The sequence below is a fragment of the Temnothorax longispinosus genome, chromosome 9 (assembly GCF_030848805.1).
Source record: "Temnothorax longispinosus isolate EJ_2023e chromosome 9, Tlon_JGU_v1, whole genome shotgun sequence".
NCBI lineage: Eukaryota > Metazoa > Arthropoda > Insecta > Hymenoptera > Formicidae > Temnothorax > Temnothorax longispinosus.
In genome coordinates, this window is record NC_092366.1 from 20,806,590 (window position 1) to 20,822,262 (window position 15,673).

Consider the following 15,673-nt stretch of genomic DNA (forward strand, 5'->3'; position numbering starts at 1 on the left):
AACAATGACTCAATCTCGCTGTATGTTGTTTCACCGTGTGACTTTGAACACTTCGCGGCAGTCTCTCGCAGATCATTAAACATGACAGTTTTCTGACTTTATACGTTAATTGCATTGCTGAATAACGAATACATAAATGACTACGATATCAATTATTACGCTTGCGTTGCGTTCTCCTGATCACTTGGTGAGTTGTTTCGGAATCTTAATAATTATAGTCGAAAGAAATAACCTTTCTTGGTTAATAATTATACTTATAACTAATATGCATTGTAAATACACAGAAAATGACATTACATACCATCCGTACGTCAACATGGTACGTTATGAGATTGGCTTTCCGACTTTCCAGTCCCGAAGCACTCACCCACAGCGTAACGGAGATCGTGAGAACATTAATTTGTAATTGTTATACCGCTGATGATGGCTCAATGCGGAGCCGAAACGTTCGGACAAATGTAAGAAGATTTAAATAAATTGATTTATTACGCAAAAATAACAGCGTTAACTCTCATAGCCAGATTAATCTTTATTGTTTCATTATCGAGAGTCCTAACTAATTGATTTTAATAATTTGTCTATTCAGCGAACATTTTAATTCTTATTTTCGTAAAGTGGAGATTTTTGAGTCTCTTCATATTTGTTTTTTCTAAAATTGCTTACGAATCAAATGCCGATCGATAAAAAATGACGGATATAATGGGCGCGTTCAGCAGACACAACTGTTGAGTTCGTCTTGTCAACACTCTGCGTTGATTGGTTGGTTCTAAAAGTAAGAGCCAATCACGTTCGATTGCTATTAAGCGGCTTGGTCTGCTGAATGCGCCCAATGATTCTGATCTATGACTACGAGAATTTACTTGCTCTGTTTTGATATATAACATAAAAAAGATAATATTTATACGAAAAAGCATATTGTTAATAAACATTTATTTTTCAGAACGAATACATAACAGAGCGGAAATTCTTGATGTAAAATTATAATAGCATAGGCCTACGATATTAGATTTACATACGCCGCAAAATATTTCCTGATGCACGAGTGAATTTGATCGAGTGAATGTAATTACCCTGCAAGGTGTTTCTGTGTTTTATCGTATATTATAAATGCCATCGTGTTTAGCCTCGTAATTCTCATGTTACTGTATAAATCGTCGCGAGAACTGTACCGCGCGTCTCTCACGCGCTGATTAGATGTTTAGAACGCCAGATTTCGCGAATCGACATTAATTAAAATTAACGAAATAACGAAGCTAATTGTAGCGAGACTATGGATCAGGCTACAGCAGGACTGATAGCTCGGAATATCGCTTTTTTAAATATATTTCAATATAGGAATAATTAAAAAAATGTTACATAAACATACATTATTTGACATATACGTAATATACACGATGAGATTTAAACCTATAATGTGATCAGTATATATATACCTTTACAGACTGTAAGAAAATTCATTGCATCTGCGATGCAATTTTTCGAACGAGTGATACACATGAAGTGAGCGTGTGATAGCGGAATGTATTTACATTATAAATTTGTATTTATTCTGTATTTTCGGGTTCGTAGAGAGCGGCTTGCATTGTTCGAAAAATTTAGGAACACAAAACAAAAAGTAAAAAATTACAAACAAAATTTTAATCTTATAAATAAAAATAAAAGATAACGTACATATATAATTAAGAATATAAAAAAATTATAACATTATAAAATATCTAAGATTTATAAATTATTATTAAAATTAAATATGTCACATTGCACTTCGTACATCAAATAATAAAAAAATTCTTATTTTTTAGAACCGTAAAACGTTGGCAATAGAACATTATGGAAAAACTTTTCGAATTTCCAAGGTTCAAACTTTATTTTCATACGCTGAACAAATCTGTTAATAACTACTGCACATGATATATAAATGATAGTACATAAATCAACATATAATAATCAAATACTGCACAAAGTTTCTTTAACATGCTAACAAACAGCGAATTGTTGATCAAAGAAAAATCATAAAATTAGTTAAGCTCCACAATTATTGCAGTTTTTCATAGTTTCTATAAAACGAATCAGGATAACAAAATCGCTATTATTACCAATTGTTTATCTGAATGTGTTCCTAAATTTTCTGACGATAGCTTGTAGAGAATTCGATTGTACATGCTCTGCGCTAGTGCATATTAAAACCCGTACTGTACGTGAAATTATCCAAATGCAAAAATATTTGGACTGATGAAATATGACATATTTTACCTAAGATATATATCTGCTATTTCTCATCGGTCAATGTTAATATTTTTTTTTTTTTTGAATAATTTCAAGTACAATATAATTTTCCGTACATCAGTACAGAGTAGCGCAGGCGGTCGAATTTGTTAAGTTCATCAGAAAATACCTGCTATTTCGATCGTTTCACGACTATATGTTCTGTACCTATTTCCCTCCTTATCTACTTTTGGATCGCTAATATATGTGTTTAATTATCATCGATATATTTTACTTAACAGAAAAAGACAGAAGAAGAATGTAACATGTTCTGTGTAAAATTAACGTTCTGTGGTATAAATTGATATAAAAATCCTGAAGCAAACGATACACATTTTTAAAAATAGCGCATAAATTACATCTATATAAACGGCACTTACAACTGTATCAGTTTTATTTGAGAGTCCAACTTTAGTATCACTATTACGAGAATGCTCGAGAGGATTAACAGTAAAAGCTAACGACCGTTCATAAGAAAAGTTTGTTGCTTTTATTTTCACGACTTAAGTAAACTCAAACCAACCAGATATTTTTTTTGTCTTTATGACGGATCGTAGAGGTCGGTTTCTTGTTTCAAAGGATCGATTTCGTTGTCGTAGTAGATGTCCGAGTCTTTAAAGTCAGGAACTACAACGATATCGATAGCGTCCCCCTTCAGTTCGTAACCGTCGTCTTCCATAATCTCCTCCTCTTCCACTTTTACATTCCCCACGCTGTGCTCCTCCGTGAGATGAGTGCGAAGAGCGGATAAGGCGTAAAATATTTTGTCGCATAGATTACATTGAAATGTCTTACCGTCGGCCGCGCGCAAACAATGCATGTAATCATTGGACGACGATTTCATGGGCTGATAAACCTTTCTGTGTAGGGCCATGTGTTTCTCGTGATCCATGGAGAGAATAAACTCGTAAGAACAGATCGGACACTTCAGGTTGTGCTTCGTCCACATTGTGTGTATCTTCAATCGGTGGAGATTCTCGTAGACCTCGCCGCAAATAGGGCACTTGAGGCATATGTGATTCTTCAGGGTCTCCAGGTTCTCATAGATACCGCTACACTCGTTGCACTGATACGACTTTTGTTTCTTACAGGTGTGCTTGAACCAGTGCCTTTCCAGCTGTGCCAGGAGATCGAATACCAACTCGCAGACAGCGCAGGCGAACATTCCGTGATGATCGCGCTTCAGGCCGTACTCCAGCAAGCTGGTCGAGCACTGATAATGCTTCTCATAGTTGTCCTTGCGCAGCAGGCTCTCGTTGCAGGATTCACATTGGTTTTGATGCTTGGTCAAGTGAGCAAATAACATTCCGGGCTCGGCGTTGCAGTAATTACAAAAATTACACATGTAACCGTTATCCGCCGTCGCGTGCAGGTGAGAGAGCAGGTGCCTCTGATAGGTATTCGGGCTGAAGAATGTCGCACCGCATGCGGGACACTTGAGATAGGGTCTCTTCTTATCCGTGTAGTGCAGGGATAGGGGATTCACCTTTTTCGTCCACTTCTTGTCTCTTTTGATCTTTGCTGAATTGTCGTACACGATGTCCTCCAAAATGATCTTGGGGATACGCTCGTGCTCCTCGGAGGACGTGCTTTGGCTGGTTTCGTCCTGCGTCGACTGATCGCTGTTAGCCGCGCATTTCCGCAAGTATACCATCTTGTTGTAGCTATGCTTCCACCTGCCGTTCTTTTGATTCTTGGAGATTTTATGCATGCTCTGCTCAAACAGCTCCTCCATTCTGACTCCCGCGTCCTCGAGGGTCCTCAACGGGGGCATTGGGATGTAATTGTCCTCGTTGGAGACGGAAGGCTCGATCTTGCAGGACACGCCAGAGGGATCCTTCGTGAGGTAGAGCAAATCCATCGGCGTTTCCTCTTCCGGGGGCTCCACTTTGTGCGGAACAGCTTCCACGCTACTTCGCAACTTACGTCCGCTGCCACTGGCATGCTTGCTCTTCCTGTGGCCCTTGCTCTTCTTCTCCTCCGCGGTCTTCCTCGTCTTCTTGGGCACGTTCTCGCCCTCGATCTCGTCCAGCTTCAGCATCCTGTCAGTCTTCTGGTTGCGCCGCCTCATCGACGCTGCGTTTACACGATCAGGGCGATACGGGGGTACGCGTGTTTACACCACGCCAGACGTCGTGACATAACCTGAGACCTCGGCGTGCCCTGTTAACAGCCGAATGTGAGAAAACATGCGAGATATCTCGCCGATTCCGCGAATACCTGACGCCGCGCGTACTCACGTGTCGCGGTTGCGGTCGGTCGTATAGTCGACGGGAGGGCTTCGCTACGCGCTGTCACGTTGCATTGATTTTTCCGGGCTCCGGATGCCTCCGGACGCATGGCCGTCCGCCGTCCCAGGTCCCAGAGCGGCGCGAGGAAGCCGCGGTAACCGCCCGGCGTGGCCGACGTTTCCGTGGCTCGTATTCAAGGGGGTACCACGCACCCTGGCGTTTCTCTCTCCCTCGATAACGCAGGATCAGCTGTTCCTCGAGACGGATGTGAGAGAGAGAGACCGAACGATCTCGTTCGCCATGCCGTGTAGCGTCGCTTGTCGCTTACCCGTCCACCGCGTTCCGCTTTCGAAGTAGAAAGGGCTCGATAACGGGCCGTCGACGGCTCGCGCCGCGAATCGATGCGAAAGAAAGAAAGTAAGGAAGGAAAGAAAGAACGTGTGTGGGATCTCTTTGCCTTCTCCTTCCCTCGGACAACACACCCGGACCGATAAACCCCGGATATTCCGGATATTCGCCTATTTTGTTTTAAACGAACTTCCTGTTTGATGGGAAGGGAGGAGGAAGTTAATGACTTTGCAAGACTTTTTCCAATTTCTACCTATTCGTTTTAATGCTCGTTCGTCACAATTGTAGATTGCAAGATAAAATCGTGATACTTTTTTCAGCTGTGTCAAGTAGAAACGATGTTGGGTCTTTTTGACGAGAAAGTATCTTTTTCCTCTCTCTCTTCCTCTCTCTCTCTCTCGCTCTCTCTTTCTCTCTCTCTCTCTCTCTTTCTCTCTCTTCCCTTCTCTTTTTCTCTCTCTTTCTTTGCCTTATATACAGTGTCTTTCAAAGATTTACATTGCCTGGGCAATCTAAAAGTTCGATATTAAATTGTTAATTCACAATGCATACACGCAGTTGATTAACGTTATGGTTTTGAAATTACATTATTATCTAACAAAGCGATATTCTATACACACAAAAATCTACTTAGACAATACTTGTCTCAGCTATATTTTAGCCTTTAGCGTAAACGCGAAAGCGCACAATGTACCTTTCGCCGACGGATGAGATGCGTGAGAAAGAAAAGAATTGTGTCAAGAATTATGAAAAGAAAAATACGAGAAGCATCTCTAGTCTTTCAACTTTCTCGAGTTCCCTCAAAATCAGTTAATTTCTGGATTTTTCCACTTTCGTATTGTCTGCAACTTTGCGTAAAAGCATAAGAAACCCTCCCCCACAATAAGCTTTTGATATAATTAATAATCCTAACGAGAATCCTGAAAAAACTAATCGCCGGAAAAGTAAATCGGAATCCTTCCTTTTATTCTACTGAAATTTCCCTTAAAACTATGTACATATAAACGGCGTCGTCGAACGTCCTTTTCTATATATTCCTTTTCTATACATTTTTGACGACCCTCCGCCCTTTCGGCTCGAGTTCAGTCAAGTTCAGTTCTTGTCGGTCTTCCTCTTTTTGTGATCGTGGCCGTGGGCAAGATGGTCGGCAATGTCGGCATGGGCAATATGAGCATGGGCATCGTGGTGGTCGTAACCGTGGCCGTAACCGTGCGCCAGCACGTGACCAAGCCCATGACCGAAACCATGGGCGAGGGGGGTGTGCGGGGCGAGGGGGGCGATGCCGGTGTCCAAGTGCAGGGTGGCCGACGGTGAGTGAACAGGGTAAAGGTGATCGGGTGCGTAGTCGCGCGCATAGATGGCGCCAGCAGGGCCGCCGAGCGGGATCAGCGGGAGCGCCTGGAGTCCCTGGAGACTCTGGAGAGCCGAGGGCGGCAAGGGCAAGCTGGGCAAGGAGTGCACTGGAACCGGGACGGGCACCGGTACCGGCACGGGCACTGGATGCCGCACGGGAACCGGATACGGCTGCTGCACGGGCACCGCGATCGGCTCCTTCACCGGGATCGGCACCGGACGCTCCACGGGAATCGGCACCGCCTGCGTAATGGAAAAACGTTTCGGTTAATTGCGACTTGAACCGCGAAAACGAGCGTCTGATTTTTACATCCCCCCCCCCCCTAATAATGAGAAAATGAAACTCACGTCACGGTAATTTTAATGAGCTTCTTTCGTTTATTAAATATTTTTTTTGTTTCTCCTTACTTTTTCAAAAAATGAGTAATTTTGTATATATATTGTCCTCAATTACTTTAATAAATTATAGAAGAATAAAAAATATGTAATTAATATGTAATTAATAACAATGACTTTAAATAGGGGAGTAAAAATCATTCCAAGTGACTATTTATGAAGAAAAAAAATCAGGCATCTGTTTTTAGATTTAAAAAAGAAGAGTAGGTATGTAAAATTGCAAATGACTGTTTCGATGGAAAGAGCATCAGAGCTCCGGTTATAATTATAATGAGAAATTTAGAAGTGATTTTTTTCAAGTACCAGGTCATTTTGTAGTTTCGATTCTATTATAATTGAGAATGCAAGGCTTCTCTGAAAATAAGCTTTAGAGATGCGAATGAAGATGACGTTTATGACACAAGTCGACTTTACATGTTCAGAAAATTAGCTCAATATTCGCTTGTTACGAAATTTCCACGAATTTTTCGCATTGCTTTCAGCAAAATTGCTGCGAAAGGAAGAGTGATCATCGTTAATAGACTTCACACGTCGATATGAAAGTAAAGTTGACGGAGACGCTACCTGAGGTACCGGTACCGGGACGGGGACCGGTTTGTGAATGATTTTCTCGATCGGCACCGGCACGTGATACGGTTTCTCTATGATCACTGGATGCGGGACTGGCACCGGCTTCTCCACCACCAAGTGCTTCGTTATGTACACCGGGAGGGTTTTTAGAATTCCGGGTGTCAGGGCGACGCCACCTCTACCATAAGTTGCATCTGCCAGATGCAGCCTGCACGAAATGTAAATATAACATTGTTATTATTCTATGATTTTTAGGAAGTATATATCAAACACAAAAAAAAAAGAAAATTAGAAGGGTAATAATTTACGAGGAAAAAAATAATCCTCTGAAAAATATTTATAAACACTTCATGATATTCGTGTGATTTTTTGTTCAGTTAGTATTTTATTTAGTTAGAGTTATTATAAAATGTTAAAACACTTGCAAAACGCTTATACAATTTAGAGATTTACTGTAAATTATTTTAAATTATTTATCAACTTGATTATTTTTAATAAGTGTATTTAGATTTTTATGATTATTTTTACCCTGCATGCAGATTGATTTCGGGAAGTTTGAGTCCCGAACTCAAGGGGATGGGATCGATTGACCACGGTTGTCCGTGTCCATAAGAGCTCCCCGATAAACCAATCCACCCGTCGTTACCGATGATACCTCGTTTTTGCTGCTTCGCATCTTTCAGCACCGACGCGAATGCGCAGGTGTATAACAATGTCAGGAACAGCTAAAATACCGAATCAAAGTAATGAAATTAAAAAAACTAATATCTTATTGTTAGAGAGAGATCTTTAATTATTCAAGACATAAATTAACGTTATATGTGAAAGATTATATAGAGGGGTAAAAACCAGAATGTGGTGTAAGTCAAATTTTTTTAAATATTTTCTCGTGTGCATAGATGCAATCTGTACAATATATAAATTGCATCTATGCACACAAGAAAATATTTAAAAAAATTTGACTTACGCCACTCTGATTTTTACCCCTCCATATGTGAATTTAATAAAAATAGTTAGGAGTTTTAGTGTTAGAAAAGAAGATTGATCGTTTCAGGAAGATATGATCCAGATATTCTATATTTATAAACTTTAATCTCGATTTACGCTACTTAAATGACGAAATCCAGCTACTTACAAAGATCTTCGACATTGCTCTCTTGTCGCGGACGAACTGTTTGTAAGATTGTAACAACGGAAGCCTTTTATATTTGCGAATCGTACCAGTGACGACTTGACGGGTCCAGATCGAGAAGCAGGACAAGTTCCCATTTACGATCAAATCGGAAATTCACCCTTGTTGATCGATATCCCGAGCTTCCGGTAATGAAAGTTGATTGCTGATGAATCCAGTTTGTAGTGACATTTCAAAATAACTTCTATAGTAAACGTATACATTATAAAGAATACCACAACCATAAAATATGATAACTATTACTTAATATTCAATCAATATATTTGACAGATTAATTAAATAATTAATATTAAATTGATTAAATTACTGAATCAAAATTTAATTCGTGCAGATTTAGGTAGCATATCGGACACTTATTTAAGATGTAAAACTATTGTTAAGCAGTATTGAATATTATTGAATATTACAAGTTCACATGTGTCTTCTGCCAAGAACGACACTAGTTTCCCACTTGATTGCGAGCTCGTGCTCGTAATATTGACGCCGTAATTACGTTCGACGATTCGTAGTACCTGTACCACTTACCTACATCCCTATATCTATTTAATTATGCCTGGAAACGCACTTCCGCACACGTACGGTGAAAAGGAAAACGCTTAAGAATTTCGCGTGCCGTTTAATACTGTCTGCATGAGCGATGGATGAATATAAAATTGCAACAGCTAATTCTCAGTCATACTGGTACTCTGGATTAGCTAATTCTAAGTTAACAACATGTTGGTCTCTACATTACTCTCTCGCTTATATGATATAGATCAAAAAGATGTAGATAACATTTATTAACGTGCTAACTTCTTGCAAATTTTATCAATAGACTGGCAAATAATATTTTAGACATTTAAATATAATAAATTATTGATATTTATACGCAAGAGGGTATATGACAGAAGCGAAAGCGAATTAAAGTCTAGGCTTTTAGAAGTTCACAAAAGAAACGAGAGAAGAGCTCAAGTAATATAAAAGTTCTCATTTTATCGTAATAACGCATATTGTTCTCCTGTCGAGGCTTTCGCACTGCGTGCCTACCGGAACGTTTCTTTGTTGTACTTTACCACTACGTATGTGTATTCCGCTAATTCGCGATACGTGGCTGGCGAACCTTGGGCGTTAGTGTCATTGGGCGTGTTGTTACGCATTCGTCGGTTCGAACTCGCCGATGAATAATGAATGGCAGGCATAACGTGGTCGGCATTAGGAACGCGACGGGCATTAGGCACTTAGAAAATGAAAGTTAGGAAAGTCTAACGCGGTTAATGCGGAAGCGAAGAGGAAAACGCGCCCGTCTCGATCTCGTTGACCGAATAGAGGACGTCGGAGAACGCTAAAAGAAACTGGAATCGCCATTTGCATTTGCTGCCGCATATCTTCATCCTTTGCTTACGCGGGAAACTTACATGACTTACTTACATCATTATTAATTCGTTAATTTATTGTTAAAAAACATTTACATTCAGCGTTTTGTATATCGGACATCTTTATTTGTGTATCGAACGACAGCGCGTTATTGATTAATTGTTTAATTGCTGTAAATTAATATCATTTATTCATTTCGTGATAATTTAAACAATCTATAATTTATGTTAGATTTTAAAATATTTATAATCTTATATATTATTTGATGCGTGCAATGTATTACTGCGTACTTTTTTATATGCTTTTTATATTATACGGCGGATAAAATCATAAATAGAACTCTATGTTGAATTCTAATACGATTTATAGATTAATTGAAGTTAGAGTATGTCTTATAATGTAATTATCGATGCAATGCATTTCGCGCGGAACGATTCCAATCGTGTATCGCGGCGTGATTGAATCGAATCACGTATCGGGCGCGATCGCGGCTATCTAACGATCGGTAGACCGAACGATCGTCGATAAACCTCCGACTAACTGCGCTGCTAATGTATGTGCTGCAGGATTTTTTCGTCACGCGTCTTCCTCGTTTGTCTTCGTCCGATCTCCTAGGAGAGAAAAGCGACCGCCATTTGGCCATCGATCAGGTTCGAATAGCAGCGAAAGTGTATCGGTTCATAGAATCGCTCCTCTTCTTCGTTCGGGCGATGCGTCACATCGATGCTGATGCCCTATAAATACATATGGGGGTCACGATTCCGGAGCGAACTCAGTTTTTCGTCGGCGTTGCGACCGGTAACTGGAACCCTTGAGCGACCCATCATGAGGCTCCTCCTGGTACCAGCGCGAATTCTCGCTTTTGTTTTATTGCCATCAATCGCGTTTGACGTAATTCGCATCGACGTAATTTACATTCGGATGCACCGCGGCGAAAGATGGAGAACGTTGATTTAGTGAATCGTTTGTGCATCGTTTGTGAATTGCAATAAACGATTGTGCATCGTTTCTAATACTCCGTGCGATCTAAAAAGATCTAAAAACTAATTGTAATTTAATATTGTATTAAAAAACGTTAAAGTAATTGAAGTGAAACGAAATTATGAGTAAAATCTTGTTTAAAACTTGTAATTATAGATATATAATCAGATTTTTAGTTTCCAAAGGATCATTAAGTTCGAAAAAATTTTATAGTTTTTGGCATTGTTGATTAAATTGCCGTTAGATACAACATCTCATATAACAAATTTATTTCAAATCAACCTTCCGAGAGTTTTCTCTGTAAGAACGTAATTCAGTCGACTTGACATCTCGTCGTTATGTTTTTACAGGTAATAATGTTGGTGTTGGCCAGCAGTGCAGCCATTATTGTTGACAAGAATTCAGAGCAACAAAGCACTTTCGTAAAAGCGAAGAAACACGGGAAAAGAGGTCTAGACGGCTTAGGATATGGTCTGCCTGAGTATCAGGAACATGTGTACGGTCCAGCGTCGGCACCACCGCCCCCGCCGATTTATGAAATTCCAGCCCCAGACGCTGGGCACCCGCTACCGGAACCGCCACCCCCCGTCGTTGGACATCCAGTTGGTGAGTAAACTCTTATTGATTTTACCTATTTTTATTTTATTGATTTTTTTACTTTAATAATTTTAAATTTATTTTGAAATTGAAGTATATTGATACAAATAACTTAATTCCTTAATATTAAAACGTACTTTAGCTAGAAGGAAACGCTCATAAATTGCCTTTTAGCTTTACGTGATAAAGAAGAGAAATATCATTTTATTTAGTGGCTTTGGACTTTATTCGTTACATAAAACTAGATCGAAATTATCTCAATTGTTTAAATTGTATCAATGGATGCGTCTGTGAACAACATCTCTGTACTCTTTCAGCGGCAGTGCCTGTGCCCGTGCCCGTAGCGGTGCCGGTCACCAAGCACGTACCGATCGCTATACCCGTGCCGATTCACGTCGATCGCGCTGTGCCGGTGGCGGTGCCGGTGCCGAAACCGTATCCCGTCACCGTGGAGAAGATCGTTCACGTGGACCGGCCGGTGCATGTTCCGATCGATCGGCCGGTGCATGTCCCAGTGCCAGTACCGAAACCGTATCCTGTCGCTTTCGAGAAAATCGTGCATGTAGACCGACCCGTACACGTGGCTGTGCCTGTGCACGTGCCGAAACCGTACCCAGTACCGGTCGCTATACACGCGCATTACAAGTCACATTACGGTTGGTAGCGCACTGCCATAGCGCACTACTCATCGAGCTCCGTTTTAATACAGTAGCGATGGTGTATTTTCGCTAATATCATAACTTAACATGTCCTTATATTATTATAATTTTTATAATAATATAAGTGCAATCACTTTATTACTGTTATAGATTTATTCTTGATACTTAATTATTCGCTAATTATTCTTATAAGTATCTCTTGATACTTAATTATTCATTGATTATTCATAATTAATCTTGCCTGACTGAAATGTTTGAAATTGATTATTGCGCGTCAGTGAGTGTTTGCATGTGTCTGTCTTTTTTTAACGATATCTTAAGATACTTTTCGGATACGTGTACCTTGCTAGGGTTCTTTTATTTTTTGCTCATTGATACAAATTTTGTGTAAAAATAGAGAAGTCGAATAAATATTCTTCTACCGAAATCTGTCTTCTGAGCAACCTTGAGAATAATATCGCTATCACCGTATGAATGGCGTGAACTTGTTCTATTAGTAAGAATCTTTATCATGACTAATGCAGTAATAATATCGTGAGGTAGTTACAAGGTGAGAACCAATTTATTTATGCATTTATATACCTATAAAGAAAAAAGTTTAAACTATGCAGCGACGGCGTGTCCTTGATCTTTAACGATATCAATGATCTGTTAAATTAAATTAAACTATACATTTTATTATATTTTGTAATTAATATATACGAGTATTTTATTAATATAGCTTTAAAATATCAACAATGTAATTTTTTTTCAGGCTTCATCAAAGCCAGAATAAGAACATACGAAATCATACGAAAAACAATTACTCATGAGATACTTATCACATTAATCTACAGAGATATATATTACTTTTTAATCGTATTAATATAAATATTACAATTAAAATATACATGTTTGACAAATAATTTTTGTTCAGAACGATAATTATACAGATGAGTATATAATACGCAGGTTGTATATTTAACTTTACAGAGCTTATCAAAATCGAAAGACTAAGTCGTGATGTGTCAGTAATCACGTGTGCGTAATTACCTGAAAAATAATAACTTTGAGGTCAATAAAATAGTGAAAAATGTAGGAAAATATCTCCCTAAAGATGCGAAAAGCATAACGATGAAAAATTTGACATACTGCATTGTCTGGTAACTTCATTATCACGTTGGAGGGAGGTTTCAACGGCCAATGATATACCATCGCGTGTCCTCTTACCTGTGCTTGCGCATCGAGCGATACGGTGCGGAAAATGTCGTCCCTACCTCCCACGATCGGAAAAGTGTACCGATGGAAGCGACAGGGAAAGGTCGCGTTTTCCACGTAGCGGCTCTCTCATGCATTGTTGACGAGCGAATTGCTAGGCGAGGCGTCGTACGCTACCACCGCTCGTGTTAAGAAGCATATATAATCCTATACTTTCGTCTATAGGTCCGAGAACTACATTTCACTAACTACCGAAGAATCCGCGAATTTCCAACTCCGATCGATTCTATGATTGACAGATACCTTTTGATGTAAATTAATAATAAATGAAATAATTGAAAGATACCAGTCTGTACTTTTCTGAATAATGACATAATTTGTGCCTTCAATAATCATACTGATTAATTCTAATTGACATCAAATGTAAGAAAAGATAAAAAAAAAGGAAATAATTACATTTTCTTGTAATAACTTATACTCGGAAAAAATTATTGTTTAATGCTGTTACTACATATTGTTCAGCAAGTAGATTACAACAGAAATAAACAGGCAGCGTTAGAAGGTTGCTATACACGATCTCGATATATCAGCGTGTGAACAAACGCGACGGTTTCCTGGTTATCGACTATCATTCACACCGATTACTCCGCAAATGAAACGAGAAAACACGTGGACGCGTTCTCGCCCTATGTCATCCGGGAAAAGGCTCATGTCATCCATCAGATCACTATGCTATCCGAAAGAAACCCGTAACCCCGTTACGGTGAACCGCTATCTTTCTGCCATCGTAGCTCTCAGTATCCGTTTAGCGAGGTAGATACGCGGATTTTCTCTCTTTCGATAAGGAACGCGAGTGCTTCACCTCTGCGAAGAAAGATTCTAGTCGCGATCGTACACGTTGGTGCTCAATTTTCCACGCGAAAAATTTGGCGGTTGTTCGTAGTCGCACAAAGAAGCATTCGCTGATCGGAATTTTACAGTGTAATAAGATAATCGAGTGTAGTTTATTTCTTCGTAATTTATTTATTTACGCATGACGTGATTCACAGTGTTGAGAGAATTGATTTCTCGATTCAGTTCCTGAATTTCTATGATAGACATAGACATATGACGTTATTTAGTTTGTGATTTAATTATATACGTTAATTATATACGTGTTGTTTAAATGTTCAAACGACTTGAAGCTAAAAATAGAGGTATGAAACTAAAAGATGGAACAGAATGTGAAAAAATAAAAAATAAAATTGTATTATCTTATAACTGTACTGTCTTATAACATTATTCTTTTCTTACGTTGATTATTAATATTCAAAAATGAATATTACCTAACAAGCATCGAACTTTGTTCTTTTCGCAGACAGTTTTAATTTCTTCTTTTTTTATGATGGCTCTAATAATAATACAGCATGTTGATAAATTTTACCACTGTATAGGAAAATAATAATTTATATCGAAACTATTGTTTTCTTCCCTTTCTGTATGTATATCAGTGAACTAATGTTTTTCTAAATGTTAGGTGTTACACAAAGTGCAAGTTAATTGCTAATATTACTTCGCAATGTTGTGTCATACAACATACTAAACCTTAATTGCGACTTCCTTAGAAGAAGTGGTTTATCTTTAGATTCTTGTCTTACGTACGAGCATCGGTTTTCTTTTATATGTATATAGTAATTTATTTTAATGGGACCTCGGTTACGGTAACTACGTCTACGATAGACGTAAGTAATAATGTATAAAAGTTTCTCGTAGCAAGTGCTATAGGGTATCTATAGCAAGCTCATATTTAATTGATTCTTCGGCGCCTTTTGCGCGCTCGATAGGCGTTACACTTGACACCAAAGGCGTGGATCCATAACACTGACTTAAAGTCGACTTAAACATTGCCGTCGCGATCGAAGAAAATGAACTCGGGGTATCAATAGGAAACCGCGTACAAAAGAGATTATACTTTAAAAATAAAATTATTTTTGTCTTTTGTCGGTTATTTTATTAAAATTTTTAAATTTTTTTTATGTTAATTCCTTAAATATATTTTTAATTTACTTTAGCCGAATGATAAATTAAAATAAATTATATATTTTTTATTTATTTATTTTTTTTATTAATTCACGCCATCTAAAATGTGTAACTGTAGTTGACTCCTTACATTTTGTTTAGGAATGTTTGAATATTATTTGCTTTGATAGTGTTTATTTCTTTATTTACAGTTCCGATATGATAAACACTTTGTATCTAGTTATGTTAAACCTTTTGTAGTTACAAAACTAGAGGAATGTATAGCGAGATATGTACTTCCCATTGAACTACATCTAAGCTACGTCAGAGCTGTGTGCGCACACAATCGATAGATAATAATAGACAAATTATTCAGTAAAATTTGAATAATATGTTTTTGTACATATTATAAATAAGCAAAAATATGTGTTATAAAAACTATTTCCTTTAAAATTTTTATAGAATCAATTGTTAACAAAATTTAATATTTTTAAAATGTGCCTGATAGAAGTAAAATATTTTTAATTTAAGTGATA

The 15,673-nt window shown here is 38.3% G+C and overlaps 3 protein-coding genes across 5 annotated transcripts; 1 reads left to right on the forward strand and 2 right to left on the reverse strand.

The window, feature by feature from the left end:
* Window positions 1–913: 913 nt before the first annotated feature.
* LOC139819058 (uncharacterized) lies at window positions 914–5,003 on the reverse strand. Its single transcript, XM_071788204.1, has 2 exons — window positions 4,503–5,003; window positions 914–4,425 (listed from the first exon to the last, which is right to left on the reverse strand). The coding sequence occupies exon 2, from the start codon at window positions 4,331–4,333 to the stop codon at window positions 2,804–2,806; it is 1,530 nt and encodes a 509-aa protein (XP_071644305.1). The 5' UTR covers window positions 4,334–4,425; window positions 4,503–5,003; the 3' UTR covers window positions 914–2,803.
* Window positions 5,004–5,284: 281 nt separating this feature from the next.
* On the reverse strand, window positions 5,285–9,231 carry LOC139819356 (uncharacterized). The gene is made up of 5 exons (XM_071788627.1): window positions 8,878–9,231; window positions 8,296–8,536; window positions 7,689–7,885; window positions 7,155–7,368; window positions 5,285–6,437 (listed from the first exon to the last, which is right to left on the reverse strand). The coding sequence occupies exons 2-5, from the start codon at window positions 8,308–8,310 to the stop codon at window positions 5,934–5,936; spliced, it is 930 nt and encodes a 309-aa protein (XP_071644728.1). The 5' UTR covers window positions 8,311–8,536; window positions 8,878–9,231; the 3' UTR covers window positions 5,285–5,933.
* On the forward strand, window positions 7,247–12,369 carry LOC139819357 (uncharacterized). 3 transcript variants are annotated; one of them, XM_071788629.1, is made up of 3 exons: window positions 7,247–7,379; window positions 11,037–11,292; window positions 11,601–12,369. In XM_071788629.1, the coding sequence occupies exons 1-3, from the start codon at window positions 7,362–7,364 to the stop codon at window positions 11,945–11,947; spliced, it is 621 nt and encodes a 206-aa protein (XP_071644730.1). In that variant the 5' UTR covers window positions 7,247–7,361; the 3' UTR covers window positions 11,948–12,369. The 3 variants fall into 3 exon arrangements, with proteins under 3 accessions (XP_071644730.1, XP_071644729.1, XP_071644731.1); XM_071788628.1 differs by lacking the exon at window positions 7,247–7,379 and adding an exon at window positions 10,080–10,545; XM_071788630.1 differs by lacking the exon at window positions 7,247–7,379 and adding an exon at window positions 10,628–10,754.
* Window positions 12,370–15,673: the final 3,304 nt, after the last annotated feature.